The 21,885-nt window shown below is 53.6% G+C and overlaps 2 protein-coding genes and 1 long non-coding RNA gene across 3 annotated transcripts in view; 1 reads left to right on the top strand and 2 right to left on the bottom strand.

Moving 5' to 3' along the window:
* The window catches only part of LOC124521680 (GON-4-like protein), a 69,818-nt gene extending 69,328 nt beyond the window's left edge, over positions 1-490 (bottom strand). The window contains exon 1 of the mRNA XM_047092689.1: positions 438-490. The gene's annotated coding sequence lies outside the window, so the exon portion shown is untranslated. The remainder of the gene's footprint in view (positions 1-437) is intronic.
* Positions 491-2,191: 1,701 nt separating this feature from the next.
* Positions 2,192-18,138, top strand: SYT11 (synaptotagmin 11). The gene is made up of 4 exons (XM_047092827.1): positions 2,192-2,394; positions 8,191-9,017; positions 17,156-17,279; positions 17,828-18,138. Exons 1-4 carry the CDS (start codon positions 2,361-2,363, stop codon positions 18,136-18,138), a joined length of 1,296 nt encoding a protein of 431 aa, XP_046948783.1. The 5' UTR covers positions 2,192-2,360.
* LOC124521749 (uncharacterized) lies at positions 14,011-21,218 on the bottom strand. Its single transcript, XR_006964594.1, has 3 exons — positions 20,916-21,218; positions 16,821-20,556; positions 14,011-16,032 (listed from the first exon to the last, which is right to left on the bottom strand). It is a non-coding gene; the product is annotated as an uncharacterized LOC124521749 (long non-coding RNA).
* Between the last annotated feature and the right edge of the window lie 667 nt (positions 21,219-21,885).

Genomic DNA, 21,885 nt, shown 5'->3' with positions numbered 1-21,885 from the left:
TGGAGTGGGAGCAGCTAGAAGAGTCCTACATTTCAGAGATGAATGACAGCTTCAAAAAAGAAAAAGGACAGAAAGAAGGCAGCTACTAGTCAAAGTCAGCAGCGCGCAGAGATGGGCTCCAGACACTTCGAATGCAGCAACCCTAAAAAGGCCCCCGCTTTGGGAACTCGAGTCACCCTTAACAGGGTGAATGAACGCGACTCCGGGGCAGCGCCAGCGCGGGCCGGTCCGGGGAACAGATTTCACCAGGGGGTCCTGAGCGCGCTTCCCACCGCGGCGCCGAGAACCGGCCGCGGTCCCCACGCCCCGCCAGACACCTTCACGCTCCACCTCCTGTCACGCACCCCATGCCAGCCCTCAGGCCCGACCCCTCGGCCCGGACGTCCAGCTCCCACCCGCCTCTTCCCGCCCCACCGCACGCGCCCAGCCGCCCTCACCAGCCGACCAGATCCCGCGGAAACCCAACTCCGCTCCCGCCGGAAGTCAGCCAACGGCAGCGACTGACGTGCGCGCCCCCGAGCCGCGGTGCGCGTCGCCAGCCAAGGAGCATGCGCTGACCTCCAGGCGCCATGCTAGGTGCGGGCGGACTGAAGCCGGCACGTCGGTGGTTGGCGAAAGAATTTAAAGGAATGTCTCGCTTTGAGCTGTCCCACTCAAAACAAAGCTGGGGGTTGCAATTCAGTGGCTTAGGTTGACATATCTCTAATCCTTCTCGCCGCGAGATACCAGGAATCGGGACCGAGAAATGGCGAACTCATAAAATCGCAGAAAGAGGACTCCTGGCTTACAAATAGTGCGGTTTTCTGAATAAAGTGAATGCAATCTTGAACTCAACCCGTAGTGATTATTGATGCTGTATCATACTCTTCATTTCACAAAATGTTTTCATTTACGTTATCATAGGTGATTTGATCTTCACAAGAAACCCGATGGGACAATGTATATTATACCTCCCAATTTACACGGAACAGAAATTTCTGTCTCAGCTGGAAAGGTGGTTTCACAAAGACACACAGCTATCAAGGGGAATCGGGCATCCTCTAGCTTCTAGTGCCATGATCCAGTGCCCGGGAAGGTGCCTGGGGCAGAGAGTCGATGTTCATTAATTCAATACATGGGTTTTGAATGATTCCTAGAACCACGTTCTTTACACTTTTCTAGAAGGACAATGCCGGAGTTGAAAAAACCCTGTCTCAATTTACAGGTGAAGCATCAACAAATATTTATGCACTTAAATAATTTGATCCTCATCCTGTCTGTAAACAAGATGAAAGCATCCACAGCCAAAGAGAGTGAAATTGAGGTAATCGTGATTACTGCCAGTAGTCTATAACCTGAATCACCCTACCTCTCCCAAATGCCAAGGAAGTCTCTAGAAGGTTGGAGTTTTGTCTGTGTCCTGTTTTTCAACCTGCAGAATACACAGATCTGTTGGTTTGCTCTTGTTCTGCCCTTATCTCTCTCTCTCTCTCTCTCTCTCTCTCTCTCTCTCCCCCTAAGCAGCCCTATGCACTTGAAGCTTTTGGAAGAGAAATAGCCACTACCTTTGACACACGAGCCTTAAAAAAGAAAAAACAAAAAACAAAACAAAGCTTTAATTTACACACCACAAAATCCATCCGTAGATTGTAGAATTTTGCTTCTACAATTATTCCCAGCAACTTTTCAGAGTTATGCAACATCACCTGGTTTAGTCTTTAATCAGAGCTGCTGAAGTTTAAATAAGTTCCCATAATAACCTTTAGCGGTCTCAGAAATGCCTAACAATAATGGCAAACGATACTGAAATGCAGGCAGTATAGAATTTTCTTTTTCCAAAATGCTGGAGTCCCTGTCATCCAGAACATTCTGCCGCTATATTAAGCCCCGGAACCCGGAATCACAGGATGCATAGGACCTCAGATGAAAATGTACCTACACTTCTGGCTCGGGCCGCGGGGCTTCTCGCCTTAGGGACCCACAGCCCGCCAGTGGGCGGGGTCTCGTCCTCCAGAAATCTCGGCGACGGGAGGGGTCCCCTCGCGGAGAGCTTCCGGAAAGGGGCCGGGCCTGACTTCCGGAGCTTTTCGGACGGAGGCGGAGTCTTCTGCCGAGGGCCGTTCGGAAGAAGGCGGGGCCTACCTCGCATCAGGACCAGTCTGGCTGCACCTGCATCCTTCGCTCAGAGCATCCCTGGAGCATCTTAGGAGGCGCCCGCAGCTGGCAACCAGGGGCCCGGCCGTCGCAGGAGGCGTCCGCCAGATACCTCCCCCCCTCCCCTGAGCTAGCGCTCTACCGCGGCGGCCTCGGTGCTGGCCGGGCGTCCCCAGACTTGGCCGACCACTGAAAAAGCATTTACAGCAACAGCCTCTGATTACGACATGGCTGAGATCACCAATATCCGACCTAGCTTTGGTAAGTACAGCCGGGAAAACTAAGCCCGGGCCAGTGGAAACGTCTGCGAAGCCAGAGGAGCCAGTGCTGGGAGGGAGCGGAACCCACACCCGGCCCCCAAGCGCCAGCCCCCGCCAGGATGGGGCCTGCGGCGGCGGGCGGCGCCTGAACTTGAGCTGCGGGCTGCAGGGCTGGCCAGGCCCGGGACTTGCCGGGGGTCGCGGGTCCCCACGGCCGCCGAAACCTGTGTGGGCCGCGTCCGCGCGCTGGAGGGGGATGTGGGGGAGGGCGGGCGGGCGGGACGCGGACCCCTCCCCCTCGGGGCGCGCAGGGCGGTGCCCCCTGCTCCCCCTCCCACTGCTCCTCGGGCTGCGGGGGAGGGCGGCGGCGGGGGATGGGCGCCAAGATGGCAGCTGGGGGGGACCCGGGGGAGGGGGGCTGGCGGCGGGGGGCCGGCTTGGGGGGGGGGAGCCTGGGCTGCGGGGGCGCGCGCGGGGAGCCGCTGCCCGGCCGGCGGGGCGCGGGGCGCGGGGCTGGCGGCCGCCGAGGGCCCTCGAGCGCGGTTCTGCACCGTAATGGTGGGTCCGTCCGCTGCTACCAAATGGCGCTCGGCGCTGCCGAGCCGGGGATGACGTGATGTCTATTCTGGGCCTCCTGGCAGCGCCCAGGCCCCTCTCCCCGGGCCTTTGTTCCCTGTTTCCCTGGCTGGCTTTTCCGAGAGGGGGACTCACCGCGCTGGCGCTGGCGGGGGCGCGGGCCCGGCCGGGGGGGAGGGGCGGGGGAGGCCGGGCCCGGGGGAGGCCGCTTTGTGTACCCGGGAAGGCATTACGTCACCTCGGAGCGGCTGGCCCCCGACCCGGGCCTCCGGGCTCTCGGCTCGGCTGCACGCCCAGGGGCGGAGAGTGGAGTGGAAAATGGGAGGAAGAAGGGAAAGGAAAGCTGGGCGCGCAAGTGTTTTCCTCTGTGGGGCTTCCTCCAAAATGGGCCAGGGGTGCAGACTTCCTGGGCCAAAAATCGAGGAGTTGCCCTGCTCCTCCCTCACGTCTACCCCAGCTTGGATGAGCGTCGCTGCCGGCCAAGGGGTCCTTCACATCCCCTAAGACAGCCTGTCTGTCCCTCAGACGACCCAGAAATCTTGAGCATGCAGACTACAGCTTTTAGGGTGGGGCCGTAATCCAAGTAGGAAATGGCTTTTCTCACTCCCCAGTAAGGGGTTCATGGAAACAGAACCCAATGAGCTCTCCCACCTCACTGTCAGAAAGAAGACATCAGAGCAGGGGAAGCATCCAGAAAACAGATCACACCCATTAGCTACTGGTTCCCACTGATTCCCAAAGGCTCAATCTTAGCTGTATTTCTGTCTTACACCTCATTCACCTTCTGCGTCTTTGTCTTTGAGTCCTGAATTTCCAAAATAGGTGGCCCTTTTGTGGTTACATGAGCACTCCGTGATTTTCGTACCACCGTTTTTCTTCTTACACCTTCTTTCCAACATACTCTTTTCTCTAATTGCAGTTCCAGGTTCCTGAGAAAGTTAGAAGTTATGAAACATAATGTAGCAGTTTCTTTTAGGGGGAAAAGAGAAAAAAGATTCTTCAAAGACAGGGGCACCTGGGTGGCTCAGTCAGCTCAGACCATGATCCCGGGGTCATGGGATCGAGCCCCTTGTTGGGCTCGGCACTGAGTGTAGAGCCTGCTGATGAGTCTCTCTCTCTCTCTTTCTCTCCCTCTGCCCCCATCTCCCCTCTCTAAATTTGAAAAAAGAGAGAGCGAGAAAAGATTATTTCAGCCTTTTACGTACTCCATTTTATTCCGTCCTTACGGTATCCTCCAGTTTTAGCATTATTATATATATTTGCCAGATGAGGAAACTGAAGTTCAGCGAGATAACGTAACTTGGGGTAAAGTCAAACAAACACGCAAGGGTAGTGCTAGGATTCAAACCAATGTCCAGTTGACGCCAAAACAAAGTCCGTTGTCATTTCACTGTGTCACCCTGGCCCACTTGACAGGGAAAGGCTGTTTTATGTTTTAGCACAGGGAGTGTCGACAGCAGGTCTGGTCAAAGGCTGAGAGAGCTGGGCACAGCCCCAATATGGCTCCCAGGTCTTTAGGCGTGTACAGAGGGTCCTACATAGCTGCCACTTCTGACTTCCTCACATCTCCTAGAGTACTTCATTTCAGATGCCTTAGCCCTCGGGAGATACACCAAGCCAACACTCAATTATCCGTGACCTTGGAGGACAAAAGGAGCAAGCAGCACAGTCACTGCAATTTACGACTACTTTAGAACGCTGGCTTCAGCCATTAGTTCTAACTTCCTTTTCCCACCAAGCTTTTGACTAAAGCAAGACAGAGGGTTCTGAGTTTCAGCATCTCCGCTTTTTTCTAGTTCACTGCCTTAGGTGTGGGGGAGAGAGACGGGGGTTAACAGGTATGAAAATGAAGAAGAAAATGGGGCAAGAGTGGGAAACCAGGTAGAGGAGAGCAGCTGGATAAGCCATGGATGGCTTCATCTGCTTGTCTTTTTTCCCTTCTCTATCCCCCTGAAAATGGGAGTCCTTCCTCTTCTCTCTACCCATCCCACCCCCATCTTCTTTTTTATTATTATTATTTTTTTAACGTTTTTATTTATTTTTGAGACAGAGCATGAGCAGGGGAGGGGCAGAGGGAGGGGACACAGAATCGGAAGCAGGCTCCAGGCTCTGGGCTGTCAGCACAGAGCCCGACACGGGGCTCACACTCGCAAACCAAACCGCGAGATCATGACCTGAGCCGAAGTCGGACGCCCAACTGACTGAGCCCCCCAGGTGCGCCCCCCACCTCCACCTCCATCTTCTAACCGCAGACGTGGAGGCATTATAAGCAGTAGTGGGTTGTTGCGAGATCACAGAGTAGATCTAGAGTGGAGCCAAAAGGATTACTCCAGTGTCCCCAGCCTCGGCCTTTACACCTCCCTTTCACATCATTGTCAAAGATGTGCCTGTCTTGTTGGTTTCCTGCTTTCCTCTTCTCATGGAGGCAACCAGTTTTCACTGTCATTAGTCAGTAGCAAGCAGTTTTCAGGAATGTCCCTGGTTGGTGGTGAATGGAAAGCCACTTTTTCACATTGTGCCCATTCTGATTGACAACTGAATCCAATCAGTTGGTCAAACAAATACTTACTGAGCTCCTATTAAATGCAAAGACTCAGGGACTCAAAGATGGACCGCATGTTATTTCCACGCGCCTTCAAGGAGCTTACCGCCAAGGCTGCTCCTATTTTATGAAACCTGTCACTAACAACTCTTATTTCACTTAATATGTGAGAATAGACATTATTATTATTTAAGCCTTGGTTTATTTTGTTAATGGCTTCACTCCTTAGTATTATTTAAAAACGTAATGTCTTCTTTTCTTGCCTGATCCCAACTTTCATAGCATCATGGGATGTTGGAGAAAGAACTTAAGAGACATTTAGTCCAATCTCTACTGAAGAGATCTCTCTTAGAATATGCCTGACCAATGGTGATCAAACCTCCAGCAGTTTTCAGTTGGAGGTTCACCGCCTTATGAAGCAATCTGGGCCATTGTGAGGCTGAACTAATAATAATTTGACTCTTTTCACTGAGTCAAAATCTGTCTTCCTGTAGCTTGTATGCACTGGTGCTAGACCTGTCCTCTTTGTAAAGTCAAATCAGACCTTTTCCATCAAAATGCCTTGAATAATTGAAGAAAGTTGTTATTCCCAGACCCCTCAGCTCCAATTCCTTCAACTTTTCCTCATTTGATACGGTTTCCAGGGCTTTTGCTATCTTGATTATCCATTAATGAAGAGGCGCTCTGGGGTCAGGCAGACCAGGGTTTGGATCCCATCACCGCCATTTGCTACCTCGTGGCCTATGGCAGATTCCAGTCCCCAGGTTCCTCAGTTATAAAGTGAGGATGTTAGTGGTACCTAGTCAGTGAATTCATTGATTCAGAGAGAGCTCTAGAACAAGGCAAGGACACAATAAATGTGCACAGAAAAATAGCGATTTTTATTCTTGTCATCGCTAGACAGAACACTCCATATATGTTATGCCAGTGCAGATTAAATTATGCTACCCCCAACCCTGTCATCGGGACATCATACTCCTGGTGTAGGTTGGCATCAGCCTAATTATACTTCGGAATAAACAACTAGATTATTTCTGCTCAGACTTGTTAAGTAAGGCCTCCCGTTGTGTATCGACAGGTTTTTGAAGGCCAACGTAGAATTTTACATTTATCCCTGATGTATGTGATCATGCGGACTCCTTTTTTTTTCCTGTCTGTGGAGGCCGTCGTGAATTCACTAATTCATTTCTTCAGTGACTCCTTACTATGTGCCGCATGGTTCTAGGACCTGGGGATATAGCAGTGATCAAAACAGACAGTCACTAATCTTATCTAGTAAGGAGGACAGGTGAATATATGTCAGGAGTACTAAGTTCTATGAGGAAAAATAAAGCAGAGTGATGGGCATATTATCTCACTTGGGGCAGCCAGGAAATGCTGCTCTGATAAGGTAAGATTGGAGCAGAGGTCTGCAGTTGGTGAGGCAGTGAGCCGGGCAGATACCTGTGGAGGGATGTTTCAGGAAGAATCTGGAATATGTTGAAGTCACGTTTATTTCCTTAGTCCTCCCTGCCCTACGCATGGCTTCCCCAAAAAGTAATGTGGGCAACCAGAGGCCTTATCTAGACCTTTAAGGCCCAAATCCAGTTTGGCTTCAGTGAACTTAAAGGGCAAAAGAAACCCCAAACTTGTTAGGGTCCCAGCTTGTGTGGGAAAGGACAAGAGGAGAGGAAGGGAAGGAAACGGTCTGTTTCTCTTTAGTTATCTGTTCATGCAACAAATATGTTCCAAGTACACGTTTGTGTTTTCAACATTGGGGATACAGAAATGAGAACCCAACAGACAAAATCCCTGTTCTTTAGTGAAGAAGTTACTTATTGTAGTAAAATTATACACGTGTGTGTGTTCCTATATATATTATGGGGGTGCACACACGCTTGTGTTTTGCCGTGTGTGAGACAGATAGACCTATGGAGACGATGACACAGGGTAGGACCCCGGGGGCGGGGGGTCTAGGTGGGAAGACGGTTGAGCTTTGAGGTAGGGTGGTCAGGGAAGGCCTTGCTGAGGTGATATTTGAGCAAAGAGCTGACATTTTGCACAGTCCCTGTTTCTTCCTATTTAAGATGCAAGTGTTGGGAACTGGGAGCTGGAATTTGGAATGTATTTTTAAAATATTCAGATCCAGACTTCTTTTTACCACCCTTGAGCGCACTCCCCAAACCACCCAGGCTCAGCCCTACATTCTTCCACCCCAGCTGCCAGGCGGCCCGCACAGGCCCACGGCAAACCCTGTGATGGATGCCGTGGAATATTCTCCCGAAGCCAGACGCAGCCTGTGCCCTTGAGCGTTGTGTAACAGTTGAGGTAGAGGTGACTTTGTAACACCTACAGGGTAGCTTTATGTGAATCACAAATCAGTAGGAGCGACCCAAGTCCTTAAGTGCTGTGAGAGGGCCAGGGAAAGAACGGGGAGTCGGGTGGGGCCCTTCCCGGAAGGCTTCCTGGAGAAGAGAAAGACTTCACCGGGTTCGGGTTCGGTGGAAAGGAAAAGCCGTGGTTGGTGGGAGGGGATGGCGCGGGGCATCCCCGGGAGAGGGGAGGTTCTCAAGCCCAGACGGGCCGGATTGGCAGTGCAGGTGCCGGATTGCCTTGGCTTCGCAGAGGCCCCCAGTGGAGGAGCTGCAGACGGGGGTTGAGGTCCACCTGCCTTGACGCGTCTCTGGTCTCCACCTGCAGATGTGTCGCCGGTGGTGGCCGGCCTCGTCGGGGCGTCCGTGCTTGTGGTGTGCGTCTCGGTGACCGTCTTCGTGTGGACGTGCTGCCACCAGCGGGCAGAGAAGAAGCACAAGACCCCCCCCTATAAGTTTATCCACATGCTCAAAGGCATCAGCATATACCCAGAGACCCTCAGCAACAAGAAGAAAATCATCAAAGTGCGGAGAGACAAAGACGGCCCCGGGAGGGAAGGGGGGCGGGGGAGCGTGCTGGTGGACGCGGCGGAGGCTGGCCTGCTGGGCCGAGACAAAGGCCCCGGGGGCCCCAGCTCTGGATCTTGTATGGACCAGCTACCTATTAAAGTGGACTATGGGGAAGAACTGAGGAGCCCCGTCGCGAGCCTGACCCCCGGGGAGAGCAAAACCACTTCTCCGTCGTCTCCGGAGGAGGACGTCATGCTAGGATCCCTCACCTTCTCGGTGGACTATAACTTCCCGAAAAAAGCGCTGGTGGTGACAATCCAGGAGGCTCACGGGCTGCCGGTGATGGATGAACAGACCCAGGGCTCCGACCCCTACATCAAAATGACCATCCTTCCCGACAAGCGGCATCGGGTGAAGACCAGAGTGCTGCGGAAGACCCTGGACCCCGTGTTTGACGAGACCTTCACCTTCTACGGCATCCCGTACAGCCAGCTGCAAGACCTGGTGCTCCACTTCCTCGTCCTCAGCTTTGACCGCTTCTCCCGGGACGACGTCATCGGGGAGGTCATGGTGCCGCTGGCCGGCGTGGACCCCAGCACGGGCAAGGCACAACTGACCAGGGACATCACCAAAAGGAACATCCAGGTGAGGAGGAAGAGTGTGTTGGCGGGGTGGGGGGCGGGGAATGATAGGTTGGGGGAGATGAGAGCTCGGGGGACAAATGGAGGGCAGGGGGCGGACGGATGGAAGGAGGGGCTGTCAAGAATCAGCAGTGGCCGGAGTAAAACGGAGGGCCCGTCCAGCCGAGTCTCCTCCAAAAGGCACTTGGCAAGGACAGAGGCACAGGCAGCTGCTGAGATCTCGCCCAGTGCCTGGCATCCTGATGCTAAGCCGGGCTTGCTTGGAGCGGGCTGGCCCCCCGGTCCTAGACCCTCATGACATCAATGCTGTGGGGGCCGGTTTCTTCTCCAAAGTCATGTGTGACCTTCCTCTGCTGAACTGTGACGGGGCTTCGGTCATCTTGCCCTCAGCTTCCCTTTCTCAGCCCAGATCGCGGGTATAAGTAGTATCGTGTGTCTGTGTGTTCGCAGCCGTTCCATAAATGCCGTGTAGGGACTCGATTCACCTCCCAGGCCCTCTCCCGGGCCTCAGCCCCGCCACACATGCTCATCCTCGGCACCCCGTTTGCACAGATCGGCCGGGGAGTCAGGGCCCACCCTCCTGCCTCCTCCCCGCTGGGCGGCTCTGGCTCTTGACCTGTAGTTTCAGGGGCGCAAGAAACGTGCCCCCCCCCCAGTTCGCCCGTTTCTCCCACAACCGGGGGAGCAGGGTGGTTCTCCGTGGAGCGCTCCGGCTCTGGCCAGACTGGCTGACTCCAGGCCCAGCTCACCACCTCCCAGCCGAGTGGCCCCGGTGAGCGCCTGAACCCTCCTCAGCTCGTTTCCCCGTCTGTGAAATGGGGCCGATAATACCGTCTTCCTTGCAGTGTTATGAGGATTAGGTGAAATAATGCGTCCGGCACGTCGTTGCCCTTGAGGGGCCTTTACTTTAGTGAAGGAGAAAGACGGTCTTGACAACTGCCAGGTGGTCAGCGTGGAAGAGGCTGTTGGCATTTTAAGCGCAGAGTTTCATTCCTGTTGCAAGATACGACAGGACTGGTTAATAACAGGGGCTTTGAAGTCGAACCCGAGTTTGAATCCAAATCTCGCCAGCCAGCTGACCTTGGGCGAGCTGCCTAGCTCCTCTGATCTCGGTTTCTGATGGGAACTAAGCGAGATGGTACATCTACGTAGCCCCAGGCACACCGTAAACCTTCAAGAAATCGTACCCGCGACTGTTATTGCTGTCATTAGTAAGGTTTGGTCCCTGGGAGGTACGTGTGGTTAGCAGACACTTATATTTTAACAAAACGAAGGAAGGCAAGGGGTGTGCAGAAGGAGGTGGAAGGTTCAGAAAGGATGTCAGGGCCGCTGAGAACAACTGCTCACCTTCCAGAAAGAGCCGCGGCCCTGGCTGCCATGCTTCTCTCCCGACGCCTCTTCCACCTCCAGGCCCACACTGGCCTCAGCAGGGAGGCAGGAGGGCCAGGATCGGACAAAGGAGGCTTACGGGGCCAGTAGAGGCCGGGCGTGCCCTGAGCGCCGGGCACAGTTTACCCGCTGGATGAGGGCGCGTTCCTCCCTTCCATGCTGTGTCTCTGGCACCTGTCACAGCAGCCGCCCGGCCACGCCACTGCCCGGGGAGCTGCGGCTGCCGCGTGGCACACCAGCCCTGCCTCCCAGGGGCCAGGGAAGCCCCCGCATCTTGAAGGGCGTTAGAGGTGCTCTTCGGGTCCTAAACGCTGGTCCCCTGCCAAGACAGGGGGAGACGTCCGAGAGCCCAACACAGCAGAGGCTCTTGTACCCTCGGAAGCACGGGTCGGAACTGCGGCGGTGACATGCTTTCAGCCCCCTCCACCGCGTCCCCTTCCCCGCCGTCTCCTTTCCTCGGAGCTCTGCTGAGTCCTCCCTGCTCCTCCTTTCCAGCAGCCCCGGTGCTCCACTGCCTGCCTTCATCAGCGCCGCACACCGTCCTTCCCTGCAGCCCCAGCCTCAGTGAAGCCACCAGCTGGCCAGACTCCCCCAGACGGCTCGTGCTCTTGCCGCCCAAGGCTGAAAGCAGGCGATGGCTCTGTGCCAGGCTGCAGCTGGGGAGAGACTGGCCAGGAAAGGGACTGATTTGGGCTGGGAACAAAACAGCCTCAAATCCCGGACACTGGCCAGGGAGCACAGACAATGGCATTTGCTAAACCGCCAGGGGCTCTTGGCAAGAGCCACGTTTCTTTCCACTTTATTAACTCCCTTCAGGAGGGACAAGCCAGGGCGAGGATCCTGAGCAACAGGCCCCCTGGGAGAGGCGCAGACGGGACACGCAGAGCCCTCCAGCCCGCTGGACCTCCTCAGCGTGTTTCTGCAGCCAGCGCCTGTGGCCAGGGCTGCGCTCCGTCCCGAGCCACGAGTCCACACGCCTGCCTGTAGCACGGCCTCCAGATGTCTACCCTGCACCCTCCCTGCTGTGGCCCAGAGTCTGCCCTTTCTGGGTCTCCCCTTGGCTCAGCAGTTAGAGCTGCTCTGGACCGTCCCGCACTCTATGAAGAGCTTTTTCTGGTCTGTGGAAGGCATCCGCTTATAATACAGGGCCACGCTCTCTTCTCCCACCCGGAGGCTTGGGTGGGGACTGCTGGGAATTGGGTTTCCCCAAGATAACCCCACACCCCTACCTGAACTTCCTTCAGCAGAAAAATCGCCTCTCATCCTTCCTTTTACCTAGTGTGGTCTGGTTGAGGAAGCCCAGGACTGGCTGTCATGTGTGACTCCCATTTTAGTCCTCACTCGGGGCCAGCGGCCCCCGTTTCTCAGCCTTGATCCTTGGCAGAGAAGGCTAATGGGATCACGGAGAGCGCTCTCAGCTCTTAGGAAAAATTAGCCCTTGATTATTAGTAAAAGAAGATCACAGTATAAATTCTATAATGCCCTAAATCTCTGAATTGGACTCTGGAACCAGCTTTTTTTGGGGGGGGAGCGGGGGGCAGCTATTTCTCTAATATTTCATTTGGTTAGAAATTATTATTATTGGGGCACCTGGGTGGCGCAGTCGGTTAAGCGTCCGACTTCAGCCAGGTCACGATCTCACGGTCCGTGAGTTCGAGCCCCGCGTTGGGCTCTGGGCTGATGGCTCGGAGCCTGGAGCCTGTTTCCGATTCTGTGTCTCCCTCTCTCTCTGCCCCTCCCCCGTTCATGCTCTGTCTCTCTCTGTCCCAAAAATAAATAAACGTTGAAAAAAAAATTAAAAAAAAAAAAAAGAAATTATTATTATTATTTTTAAGTACGCTCTATACCCAACGTGGGGCTCGGACTCATGACCCTGAGGTCAAGAGTCTCCTGCTCTTCTGACTGAGACAGCCAGCCACCCCTCAGATAAAAATCAAAGTGAATTAAAGTAGAGTGAAAATTCAAGTAAATTCCCATAAAAGATCACCCACGAGGGGGAGGGAGGCGGCCCAGAGGGGGCCTGGGGGCAAAAGAGGGTGGAAAGAGAAGTAACTGACAAGCGGGTCTTGCAGAGCTGTTAGATTCCCCCGAATCTCTTCGCGTCATTGTTTTCCAAATCTCTTCCCATCTTTCCTGGGCCACATCTGGTGCTGATGGCCTGGGACAGTGGTCGTGGGAATGCCAGGATTCTCAAAATCTCAGACTCCTAAGGAACCTGAGAGGTCATCCAGTCGAGCCAAAAGGGACTGAAAAGAGAGAAAAAAATGAGCCACGGAGAGAGTGGCTGTGTGTGTGTACTGGGGAAGAGAAGATGTGGTTGAACATCAAGGTTTTTGTTTCTCTTGTTTTCCCATGACTGTGATTGGTGTGGAGGTGGCCCCAGAGGACCTCTGGCCCCAATAAAGTTGTACTGAGGACGCGCGGGGCCACCTGGTGCAAAGACTGTGTGGCTCGCCAGTCACTCTGGAACGGACCCTCACCCTACCGTGTCTTCCCTACCCCCAGTTTCTGTTCCTCTTCTGCACTGTGGGAGAAAGGCGCCTGAGAGCAAAGCCTCCCCGCTCTTTCAGGCACGGAGGACACCCTTCCTCCCCCTGCACTCCTGCTTGTCTGCCCCCAGCAGGGTTTTTGCCTCACTCGGCCAGGGGGCTGGGAAACAGAGCTCACTCCCAGCCCTTGACAAAGATCCCTTGAGAAAGAGCCATTGACAATGCCACTCGCAGCGGGAATTGGGTGGAAAGAGAAGGGGGGAGGGGAGGGGACGTGAGATCTGGCCTTCAGTGTGGAGGCACAGTGGCACTCGGGTGCTATCGTGGCTGCAGACTTGACCTGGGCTTCACCGGGGGCACTGGACGGGGGTGGGCGTTCTGCCCAAGTAAGATGACCAGAGGTGAAGTGGGGGGGATCAGATGGAGAACAACTGCCTGAGGGGTGATTTTAGGGGAGAAGAGAAAGTTGTAACCAGAAGTTGTTCACTTTCCCTGAGAACTAGGGAAGGGACATGGGGATTTAGACTGGAAAGATTTGGCTATAAGGGATGGTTTACAAAACAGTTTTAACCAAATAATTAGGAAACATAAGCTATAATTTTATAGCTAATGCTTTTTTTTTTTTTTTTTTTTTTTTTTTTTTTTTTTTTTTTACAAATAAAACACTTGGGTTTTTGTTTTTAACGATCAGGCTCATGTAACTTTTTTAAAGGAGGCTCCATACCCAAAATGGGGCTCGAACTCATGACCCCGAGATCAAGAGTCAGTCACATGCTCTCCCTGCTGAGCCAGCCGGGCGCCCCCAGAAAACTCTTTGTTGTTTAGAGTTTCCCTTTTACGCCATCTACCCTTCTTCTGTGTACAAAGTGAGAATTATATTTAATTGTATATAATTAATTTTATGTAATAATGTAAGATTATATTTAAATCTTTATATTTAAAGATTGTGCAGGGGCGCCTGGGTGGCTCCGTCAGTTAAGCGTCCGACTTCGGCTCAGGTCATGGTCTCACAGTTGGCGAGTTCGAGCCCCGCGTCGGGCTCCATGCTGACAGCTCGGAGCCTGGAGCCTGCTTGGGATTCCGTCACCCTCGCTCTGCCCCTCCCCCACCCATGCTCTACCCCTCTCAAAAATAACTTAAAAAAAAAAAATTAAAAAAAAAAAGATTGTGCATATTTCGTGTTTAGTGCCAGTATTCAAGGATGTTCCAGACCTCAAATCTAGTTAACATTTCTTCAGGGCTTGGGGAATGAAGTGGTGGCCCAGATCACCCAGAAGTTCCTTCTAGATCAGTGCTCACTGCCGGAACTCTCCGTGACGGTGCAAATGTTCTGTACGTGCGCTGGGACACTTGAAATATGGCTAGTGTGACTCAGGAACTAAAATTTTAATCTTACTTAATTTTAACTAATTTAAAATTAAATTTAATCGGACACTTGGAGCAAGTGGCTACCGTATCGGAAAGCTCAGTTCTGAATGTTCCTCTGGAAGGCGCTTAATTTCCCTTATCGCGTGGGATGACTTTCCTGACGCCATTTGGCCGTACCTAATAGTAAAAATGAGTTTACGTTCTCTGATTGCGTTCTGACTCACGTCAAAAGGAAGCAGCCCAGAAGTATACTGGTTGGCAGGGACAACCAGCCTGTGATCCTAAGCTGGCCGAGGGTACTTCCGCGGACATAATCGAGAGCTGACAACATGTATGTTCTGGGAAAGGAAAAACCGTGGGGCTTCAGTCGCGCAGAGAAAAGCCGTGAAAATCTTTTGTAAGTCTGTTCGCTTTTGGACTTCGGTTTCAAAAGCTAGCGGGTGAGTTTAAATCTTAGTCCTGTGATGCCCTACCACGGACCTTTGCATACGTTCCTGGAACGAAATGTAGCCTCAGGAAAGTTTCTGAACCAGGCGAGCTATTATTACTCAGTTTCATTCCTTGAGGGGAGTTAGGCTTCTAATCAAAGCACAGATTTTTAGGTTTCTTCCCTCGTTTTCCACTGACGAGCTAATTAAATCACTCGCTGCTGTTCTTTCCTGCACAGGCACCCTGAGCAGGTAGCGCAGAAGTCTGTGAGCTTCTCCAGATAGGGCTTCCCGCCGCCCCCCGTCCGGCCCCAGCCGCTACCATCGCGCCTTCACCAAGCAGGTGCACAGAACGTTGTTGTCGGGAGCGCGTGGCACGGGTAGGGCTGGTGGTGAGTGTAGCCCGGTTTTGCGCAGTCTACGGACTCCTGGAGTAGGTGACATTTCTTGAGGGCTTTGAAGGACATAGGAATGAGACTTGGTAGCGAGGGAGTGGTTTTTGTCCCAAATTTACCTTATTATGTCCAGTGTTCCTTGAGCCCCACCTCCTTTTTGTTTCCTTTCTCCCAGCCCCATCCTCACTTCATGAAAAGGTAGATACACATTAAAATTTTTAAAGATTTTTAACGAGAAAAAAAATTTTTTTTTGATCATAATTTTAAAAATGAGCTAAGAAACAAGAAATTGCCCTCCACTCTCCCCTCCCACTTCCACTTTCGTCAGTTCTTCCTGACACATCTTGCCCCACACCCATCCCCGGGTCCCGGCCTCAGTGTCCCCTCCTCAGGCTCAGGGCCGCCTCTGCTCTGTCTGTCCGTCCGTCCGTCCGTCCATCAGTTGTCCGGCCTCCACTAGAACAGTAGCGGCCTTCATAAATGTCGACGGCGGCAACGCCTGTCGCCCCTGTGCTGGTGGCTGCCCTTGGCCTGTGTGCTGCGGCTGAGTCTGCTGTTTGGTTCCAAGGCCCTCGCCTGACCCACCCCCCAGGTTCCCTCCTCCCGGCACCTCCCCCCAACTCTGGGAACACAGGGGACCCTCTCAGGACCCAGTGCCTTCATAGCGGCCATTCCTGCCGTTCGTCCTGACCAGTCTTCCCACGGACTCACTGTCATAAACTCAGCCCGGAGGTTGTGTGGCAAACCCCCCTCCCGGGGGTCCCCCAGCAGCACTGGGACAGGTCCTGACGGCCCCGAGGAGGGCGTGTTTGTTTGCGCCTGTCTCTCTGGACATGGTAAGCTCCCTGGGAGCAAGAACCAGATCCTGGGCGCCCGGCTGGCTCTGTCCGTGGAACATGCAACTCTTGATCTCGGGGTTGTGAGTTCAAGCCCCACCTTGGGCATAGAGACTAGAAAGAAAAGAAAAATGTGGGGAAATGAAAAAGAAAGAAAGAAAAAAATAAGGATTTGGGTCCTATTTGCTCCAGATCCCCAGCACCCAGCTTGTAGTAAGTATCCAAATATTGTTTCAAGTGTCCTTAGAGGGGTGCCTGAATGGCTCAGTTGATTAAGTGTCCAGCTCTTGGTTTTGGCTCAACTCATGATCTCATGGTTTGTGAGTTCAAGCCCCACGTCAGGCTCTGCGCCGACAGAGCAGAGCGTGCTTGGAATTCTCTCTGTCACCTCTCTCTCTGCCCCTCCCCTGCTCTCTCTCTCTCTCTCTGCCCCTCCCCCACTCATCCTGTCTCTCTCAAAATAAATAAAGTTAAAAAAAATTTATTTTTTAATGTCCTTGGAGGACCAGAGGGTTTTTTCAAGCTCAAAGTAGAACCTGGCATAAAATGTAAAGAGGGGAACACGCAGACGTGAGTGGGGGAGGGGCCAGCACTCCGAAGTGCTTTCGGTGAGGCAGGAGGAGCAGGTGTGGACATCCAACTTGTGAAATGGAGGAACAGTCGCCGGAAAGTGCGGGAGACTGCCCAAAGCCAGGTGGTGAGTAAATGGCAAAGCTAAGGCTCCAACCCAAGTTTCCTGCCTTCCAGTCTACAGTCTCCAAAACTTTCAGCGCGAGAACCAAATGAGACCGTCGGAGACAATGTGCTTCTGTCTCGCGCCCCGTGTGCCAGGCACTGGCACAGGTAAACGTTTACCAATTTTAACGTATTTAATCATCTTGATAATGCTTTGAGGTCAGTACCGTTTGTATCTTCATTTTTCAGCTGAGGAAGGTGACACAGAGACGTCCAGTTCTTGTCCCAGGTCACGCAGACAAGCATTCGCCGCAGGACTTGGATCCGGCCTCACAGTCTGCGCTCTTGAATACTAGTCGAGGCTGCCTCTCCTCGCAGATGATTTTATTTAGTATCAGGATTAGAAGTAGAGTATTTCCGTTTTTCTCTCCCCGTTACTTTGGTAGCTACATCCCTACAGGGCGACCGTCTCCCCTGCGCCTCCCCCGTCACTGCTGCGCACTCACTGTGCCAGGCTCTGTCCCTCGTGGTGGGACCCTCACCTGCTGTTCCTTCTCCACAGAAGTGCATTAGCAGAGGGGAGCTCCAGGTGTCTCTGTCATACCAGCCCGTGGCACAGAGAATGACAGTGGTGGTCCTCAAAGCCCGACACCTGCCGAAAATGGACATCACCGGTCTCTCAGGTAGCAGCTATTTACTCCAACCTACTTCTGTCCGTCCCAGCACCACCGCGTCCCGGCCTGGGGCCCCGACAGCGCCCGCGTTTTCGGACCCCTAGCACCCTGTTCCTCTGTCCACGCTCTCCTCGTGGCGATTGCCTGGGTTGTAGGTCTCCCTGGCGGGGGCGGGGGTGCTTTGAGTGGGCCTATGGGGTCTTGACGTTTGGTGGGGTGTCGGGGCCGGGGTGGGTGTGCGTGCCAGGTGCTGAGCCCCCGCGCCAGGCGAGACATCTCAAAAAGGCTGCGGGCTTTTGCTAGTCCCGGCGCCCTTGCAAACGCCTCCTGGTGTCACGGGGTTTCTTCAGACCTGACTGGAGGAAGTTCTGTTACACTCCTGCTTGGCTCCCGTGGCCCCGCTACCCAGGCAGGCAGACGCACGTAAAGTCAGAGTGGGTTTGGTGTGAGGGGCCACCAACGAGAGGAACGTCAGAGCCCCTCCCTGCCAACACGAAACCAGCAGGAGGACCGTGTCATGGGTCTGTCTCCCTCTTTTCTTGTCTCTTTGGCGGCCCCAGATCCTTACGTCAAGGTGAACGTCTACTACGGCAGAAAGCGCATCGCCAAGAAGAAAACCCATGTGAAAAAGTGCACTTTGAACCCAGTCTTCAACGAGTCTTTCGTCTACGACATCCCCCCTGACCTGCTGCCTGACATCAGCATCGAGTTTCTGGTCATCGACTTCGACCGCACCACCAAGAACGAGGCGGTGGGGAGGCTGATCCTGGGGGCACACAGCATCACCACCAGCGGGGCGGAGCACTGGAGGGAGGTGTGCGAGAGCCCCCGCAAGCCCGTGGCCAAGTGGCACAGTCTGAGCGAATACTAATCCTGTGCTCCTCGCCTGAGCCCGGGGCTGGGCAGGGCAGGCGGGGAGACGCCAGGGAGAAGCAGACTTAAAACCTCATTTTAGTTGTAGAAGAAGATTTCTTACAAAATAAACCCCACGAAGAACGCCCCGTGACCACAGCTGCAGATCAGTTCTTAGTGATGATGATTTTTCTCCTTCGCAAGGCACTAGAAATTTTTTTTTTTTTTAATGGGGAAAAAGAGAGGGAAAGGCCTCACCAGTCTATATATAACAATGTAACCTTATACTTGCATGTCTAATACAAACTGAAGAAATTAGCCTAACTGCCAATATCAAGTTACAGATTTTGATCCATGAAAATTGTGTTTTGTGCCGAATTGTATTTGCTGATTACCTGAAATTGGCCTCTTTTTACCGGGCTTTGCTGGAGGGCGCCGTCTCCCCCCCCACCTCTGCAGGGGAGACCTCACGGCTTCGTCTTCCCCGTGTTCTCTGACACCCCTGCTCTTTGGCTGAGCCCAAGGTCCAGAGGTCCAGAGTGAGCCAGGAAACAGGCCGGGTGGACGAGGCAGGGTTTGCAGGGGAGAGAGGATCCGAGGCGTGGGGTCTCTGCGCCAGCGTTCCCGCGGGGAGGGGGCAGGGGCAGTCTGTGATTAATTTGTGACAAAGCACACGAACACAGCAGACTCACTAGGTAGAATTCGGGTTTACGGAACTAGATGACTGCTCTGGAGGGAGCTTTGAAGACTTCAGATCTGGCTCTCCGGTGGCACCAGTGGGCTCGTGCGGCCGGTCCCAGACGCTGTTTGTGAGCGTGGGCAGAACGGAGGTGCCCGTCACCACCTTGCAGCTACACCAAGTGACAGCCATTTGTTGGTTCGAAGGATGAAACTGACCTTTTTTTTTTTTTTCCAGAAATGCTCACCATGGAGAAGCCGCAGTCTTCTCAGGTAGCTTAGAGGAGGTTGGCTTTGCTTCATAAGGAAAAGGGCCTGCAGAAACTAGTCTGTATCCTTAAATTTTTCAATCACGGCTCTTAAAAATAACAAAATAAGTAAATGTTGAGTTAAGGAGTGATCAAGGTAACCTGGAATCTTCTATAACATCCCGTCCCTCGTGGTTCTTGGGCTCCAGGGGTCGAGACCAGGTGGAGGGATGGGATGGGGGCAGCCCAGGGTGCGAGGGATTCAACTTCAGGCCTCCTGACTCCGGGCGGGCGGGCGGGCGGGCCGTGGCTCTGAGGCCAAGGCCTCCCGGAGGGCAGACACCTGGTCTGCTGGCTGCAGGCGAGCGTGCAGGGCCAGCAGGCCTTTCCTCTGGCCTGCGCGGGGGCTCACGCGAGCAGCAGCCGGAACCAAGGCCCGAAGGGGCCGCCGAGGCAGGGCCACACCGGACAAGAGCCGTCCTTCCCTCTGGCCTCCGAGGAGGCCGGGCGTCCAGACAGGGCGGCGATGTTGCCTTTGACGTTCCCCGAGCTCTTGCGGATTTAAAACCAGTCTGCTCCCCCTGAATCCCTTTAGCTGTTCTTTCTGAAGCCTGGATTCTTGACGGTGCGGAGCAGTGCTGAGCAGGCCCGGAGCCCACACCGCCGGCCCCCGCCCTCGTCTGACTCCCCGGCCCGGCGGCGTCCCCACTGGTCTCCAGCCTATACTCCATGGAATGTAAATACTGTATCATACGTAGAAGAAAATAATTTTTGTTTTCTAAAAATGCATTTTGAGATAGTTTAATGTAAATCGGACAGGAGCGTCCTGAAGCCCCCTTAGGAAAAAACCTGCTTCCTCTTCATCGCCTTAATGTCTGAAGATCAGAAACCGCTGAGCACCCCGCTCGTGTCCTTCCCAGAAACAGTGCAAAGCAACAGGCGAGACAGTCTGGTGTTTGCCCCCGCTGAGTGCCTGTAGCCCCTCCTGCGGCCCCCTCTCCCAGTCTCCCCCCCGCCCCCCGCCGGCTTTCCTCCCTCATTCTTCTGGGCTGTTGAGCAGTGGGCAGTGAGGTGACAGGGCGGGGACCGTAGTTCTGGAGCCAGGAGTGGCCTCCAAGGAGGCAGACAGCACAGGGCCCCTCCCTCCTACCTCACGCCTGAACCATCATGCCCTTGGCTTTGCTGTCCCAAAGTTTCCTAGCTGCCTTCGGCTTTCACCCGTGTCCCTCCCAGAGCCACCTGAAAGGGCGGAGGAGTAGTGTCCTCCTCGGAGTCAGTTGAAAGACAAGAGAGTCGCACCCTAGCTTTTGCACAAGGCACTCGTGGTCGGGAACGGGTTAGGGAACGGTCACTTCTGATTTTCCAAGAGTCAGTCCTTCTCTGCTGATAATCTTGATTCCTTTGGGAAGACAAGAGTTTTTCGTAATAACAAAAGTCCCTCTATGAGTTATTCCTCCGTTCGGTTCTTCTCGGTGGAGCACAGCCACGAGGTACGTGTCCATGAACATGCTCTAGATATGAAAACAGAGAGAACTGGTTTGTGGGACAGGAGCGGCTTGCTCAGGAGAGGGAACGGTACGAGTCCTTTTTCTTGGAAGGCTTTTATTATGGCCACGACAGTGACATTGCCCTCACCATGATCCTTCTCCGATGTGGTCGTCTTTCTTTACCTTGTGTCTTCTCTTGTAAAAATGAAACTCAAAATAAATGTGTCAAATTCAAAAAAAAAAAAAAAGAAAAAACGGAAAAAAGCTAACATGAGTTGTGTGAAACTGCATAATGCTGTAATGCTAACCTACAATGTGTAACGCTATCTTGTACGTGGACTTTGTTAATGCACCACACAAGTGCAAAATAAAGACTGACTCACATTAAACACGCACAGGGACATGTGCATGGTTTTCTTGAGAGCCGGTGACTGGGAATGAGGTTGGTCCTCAGACTCCGGGATGTTCCAGGGCGCGCTTTCCAGTGTGGGCCCCACAGCACCTGATCTGTGGCCATCTGGAGCACTTGTTAGAAAAGGCAGAGTCAGGGGGGGTGGGGGGGGGGGATGGGTGCCCTGCTGGCCGAGTTGGGGGAGCCTGCAACGTCTGCTCTCGGGGTCGTGAGTTTGAGCTCCACACCGGGTGTAGAGCTTACTTAAAAAAAAGAAAAGGGGCGCCTGGGTGGCTCAGTAGGTTGAGCGTTCGATTTCGGCTCAGGTCATGATCTCGCGGTTCGTGGGTTCCGGCACCACGTTGGGCTCTGTGCTGACAGCTGGGAACCTGGAGCCTGCTTTGGATTCTGTGTCTCCCTCTCTCCCTGCCCCTCCCCAGTCATGCTCTGTTTCTCTGTCTCAAAAATAAACATAACAAAAATTTTTAAGAAAAGAAAAAATGCAGATTCCAGGCTCCAGACCTAAAATCCTTTCTCTAGTGTTTCTGTTTTCCTCTCAAAATGTTATTCCTAAGACCATAACCACCAGGAGAGAGAGAGGGGCTTTGATGCTAATTAGCCTGTCCCTGTAACTGGAAATATTTATACCCCAAAGTATTTCTACCCCCAGAGCGATACCAGAGGGCTGATTCTGTTCTCACCTTCGTTCACTCCTCAACAAGCACCTGTCCTTGAGCACCCGGAACTTTATACCCGGCAAAGTAAGAGGCCCGCCCCTGTGCGCCTTCAGCAGCCGACCAGCTGCCCTCCGGTCAGAGCACAAGTAAATATGTAATTACAGATTTACAGAGAAACGCTCTGAAAGAAAAGACCTGCAGGTCCCTGCTCCCCCCTAAGAGGTCGCGCCCCGGGCCGCTGTGACCCTGAGGCTGCTCCACGGACCCCCCTGTGCACCCTGTGTC

Source organism: Lynx rufus, unplaced genomic scaffold (assembly GCF_022079265.1).
Source record: "Lynx rufus isolate CCGP_SWC_20201006 ecotype Redwood Valley unplaced genomic scaffold, mLynRuf1.p SCAF_31, whole genome shotgun sequence".
Lineage (NCBI taxonomy): Eukaryota > Metazoa > Chordata > Mammalia > Carnivora > Felidae > Lynx > Lynx rufus.
This window is presented reverse-complemented; position numbering and strand designations above follow the sequence as displayed.

What these genes read in the sequence shown, in the direction of transcription:
- SYT11 (XM_047092827.1), top strand. Translation starts at nt 2,361, where the DNA reads ATGGCTGAGATCACCAATATCCGACCTAGCTTTG. An exon ending in CAATATCCGACCTAGCTTTG is followed by an intron (nt 2,395 to 8,190) that starts GTAAGTACAGCC and finishes CTCCACCTGCAG; the next exon opens with ATGTGTCGCCGGTGGTGGCC. An exon ending in TCACCAAAAGGAACATCCAG is followed by an intron (nt 9,018 to 17,155) that starts GTGAGGAGGAAG and finishes CCTTCTCCACAG; the next exon opens with AAGTGCATTAGCAGAGGGGA.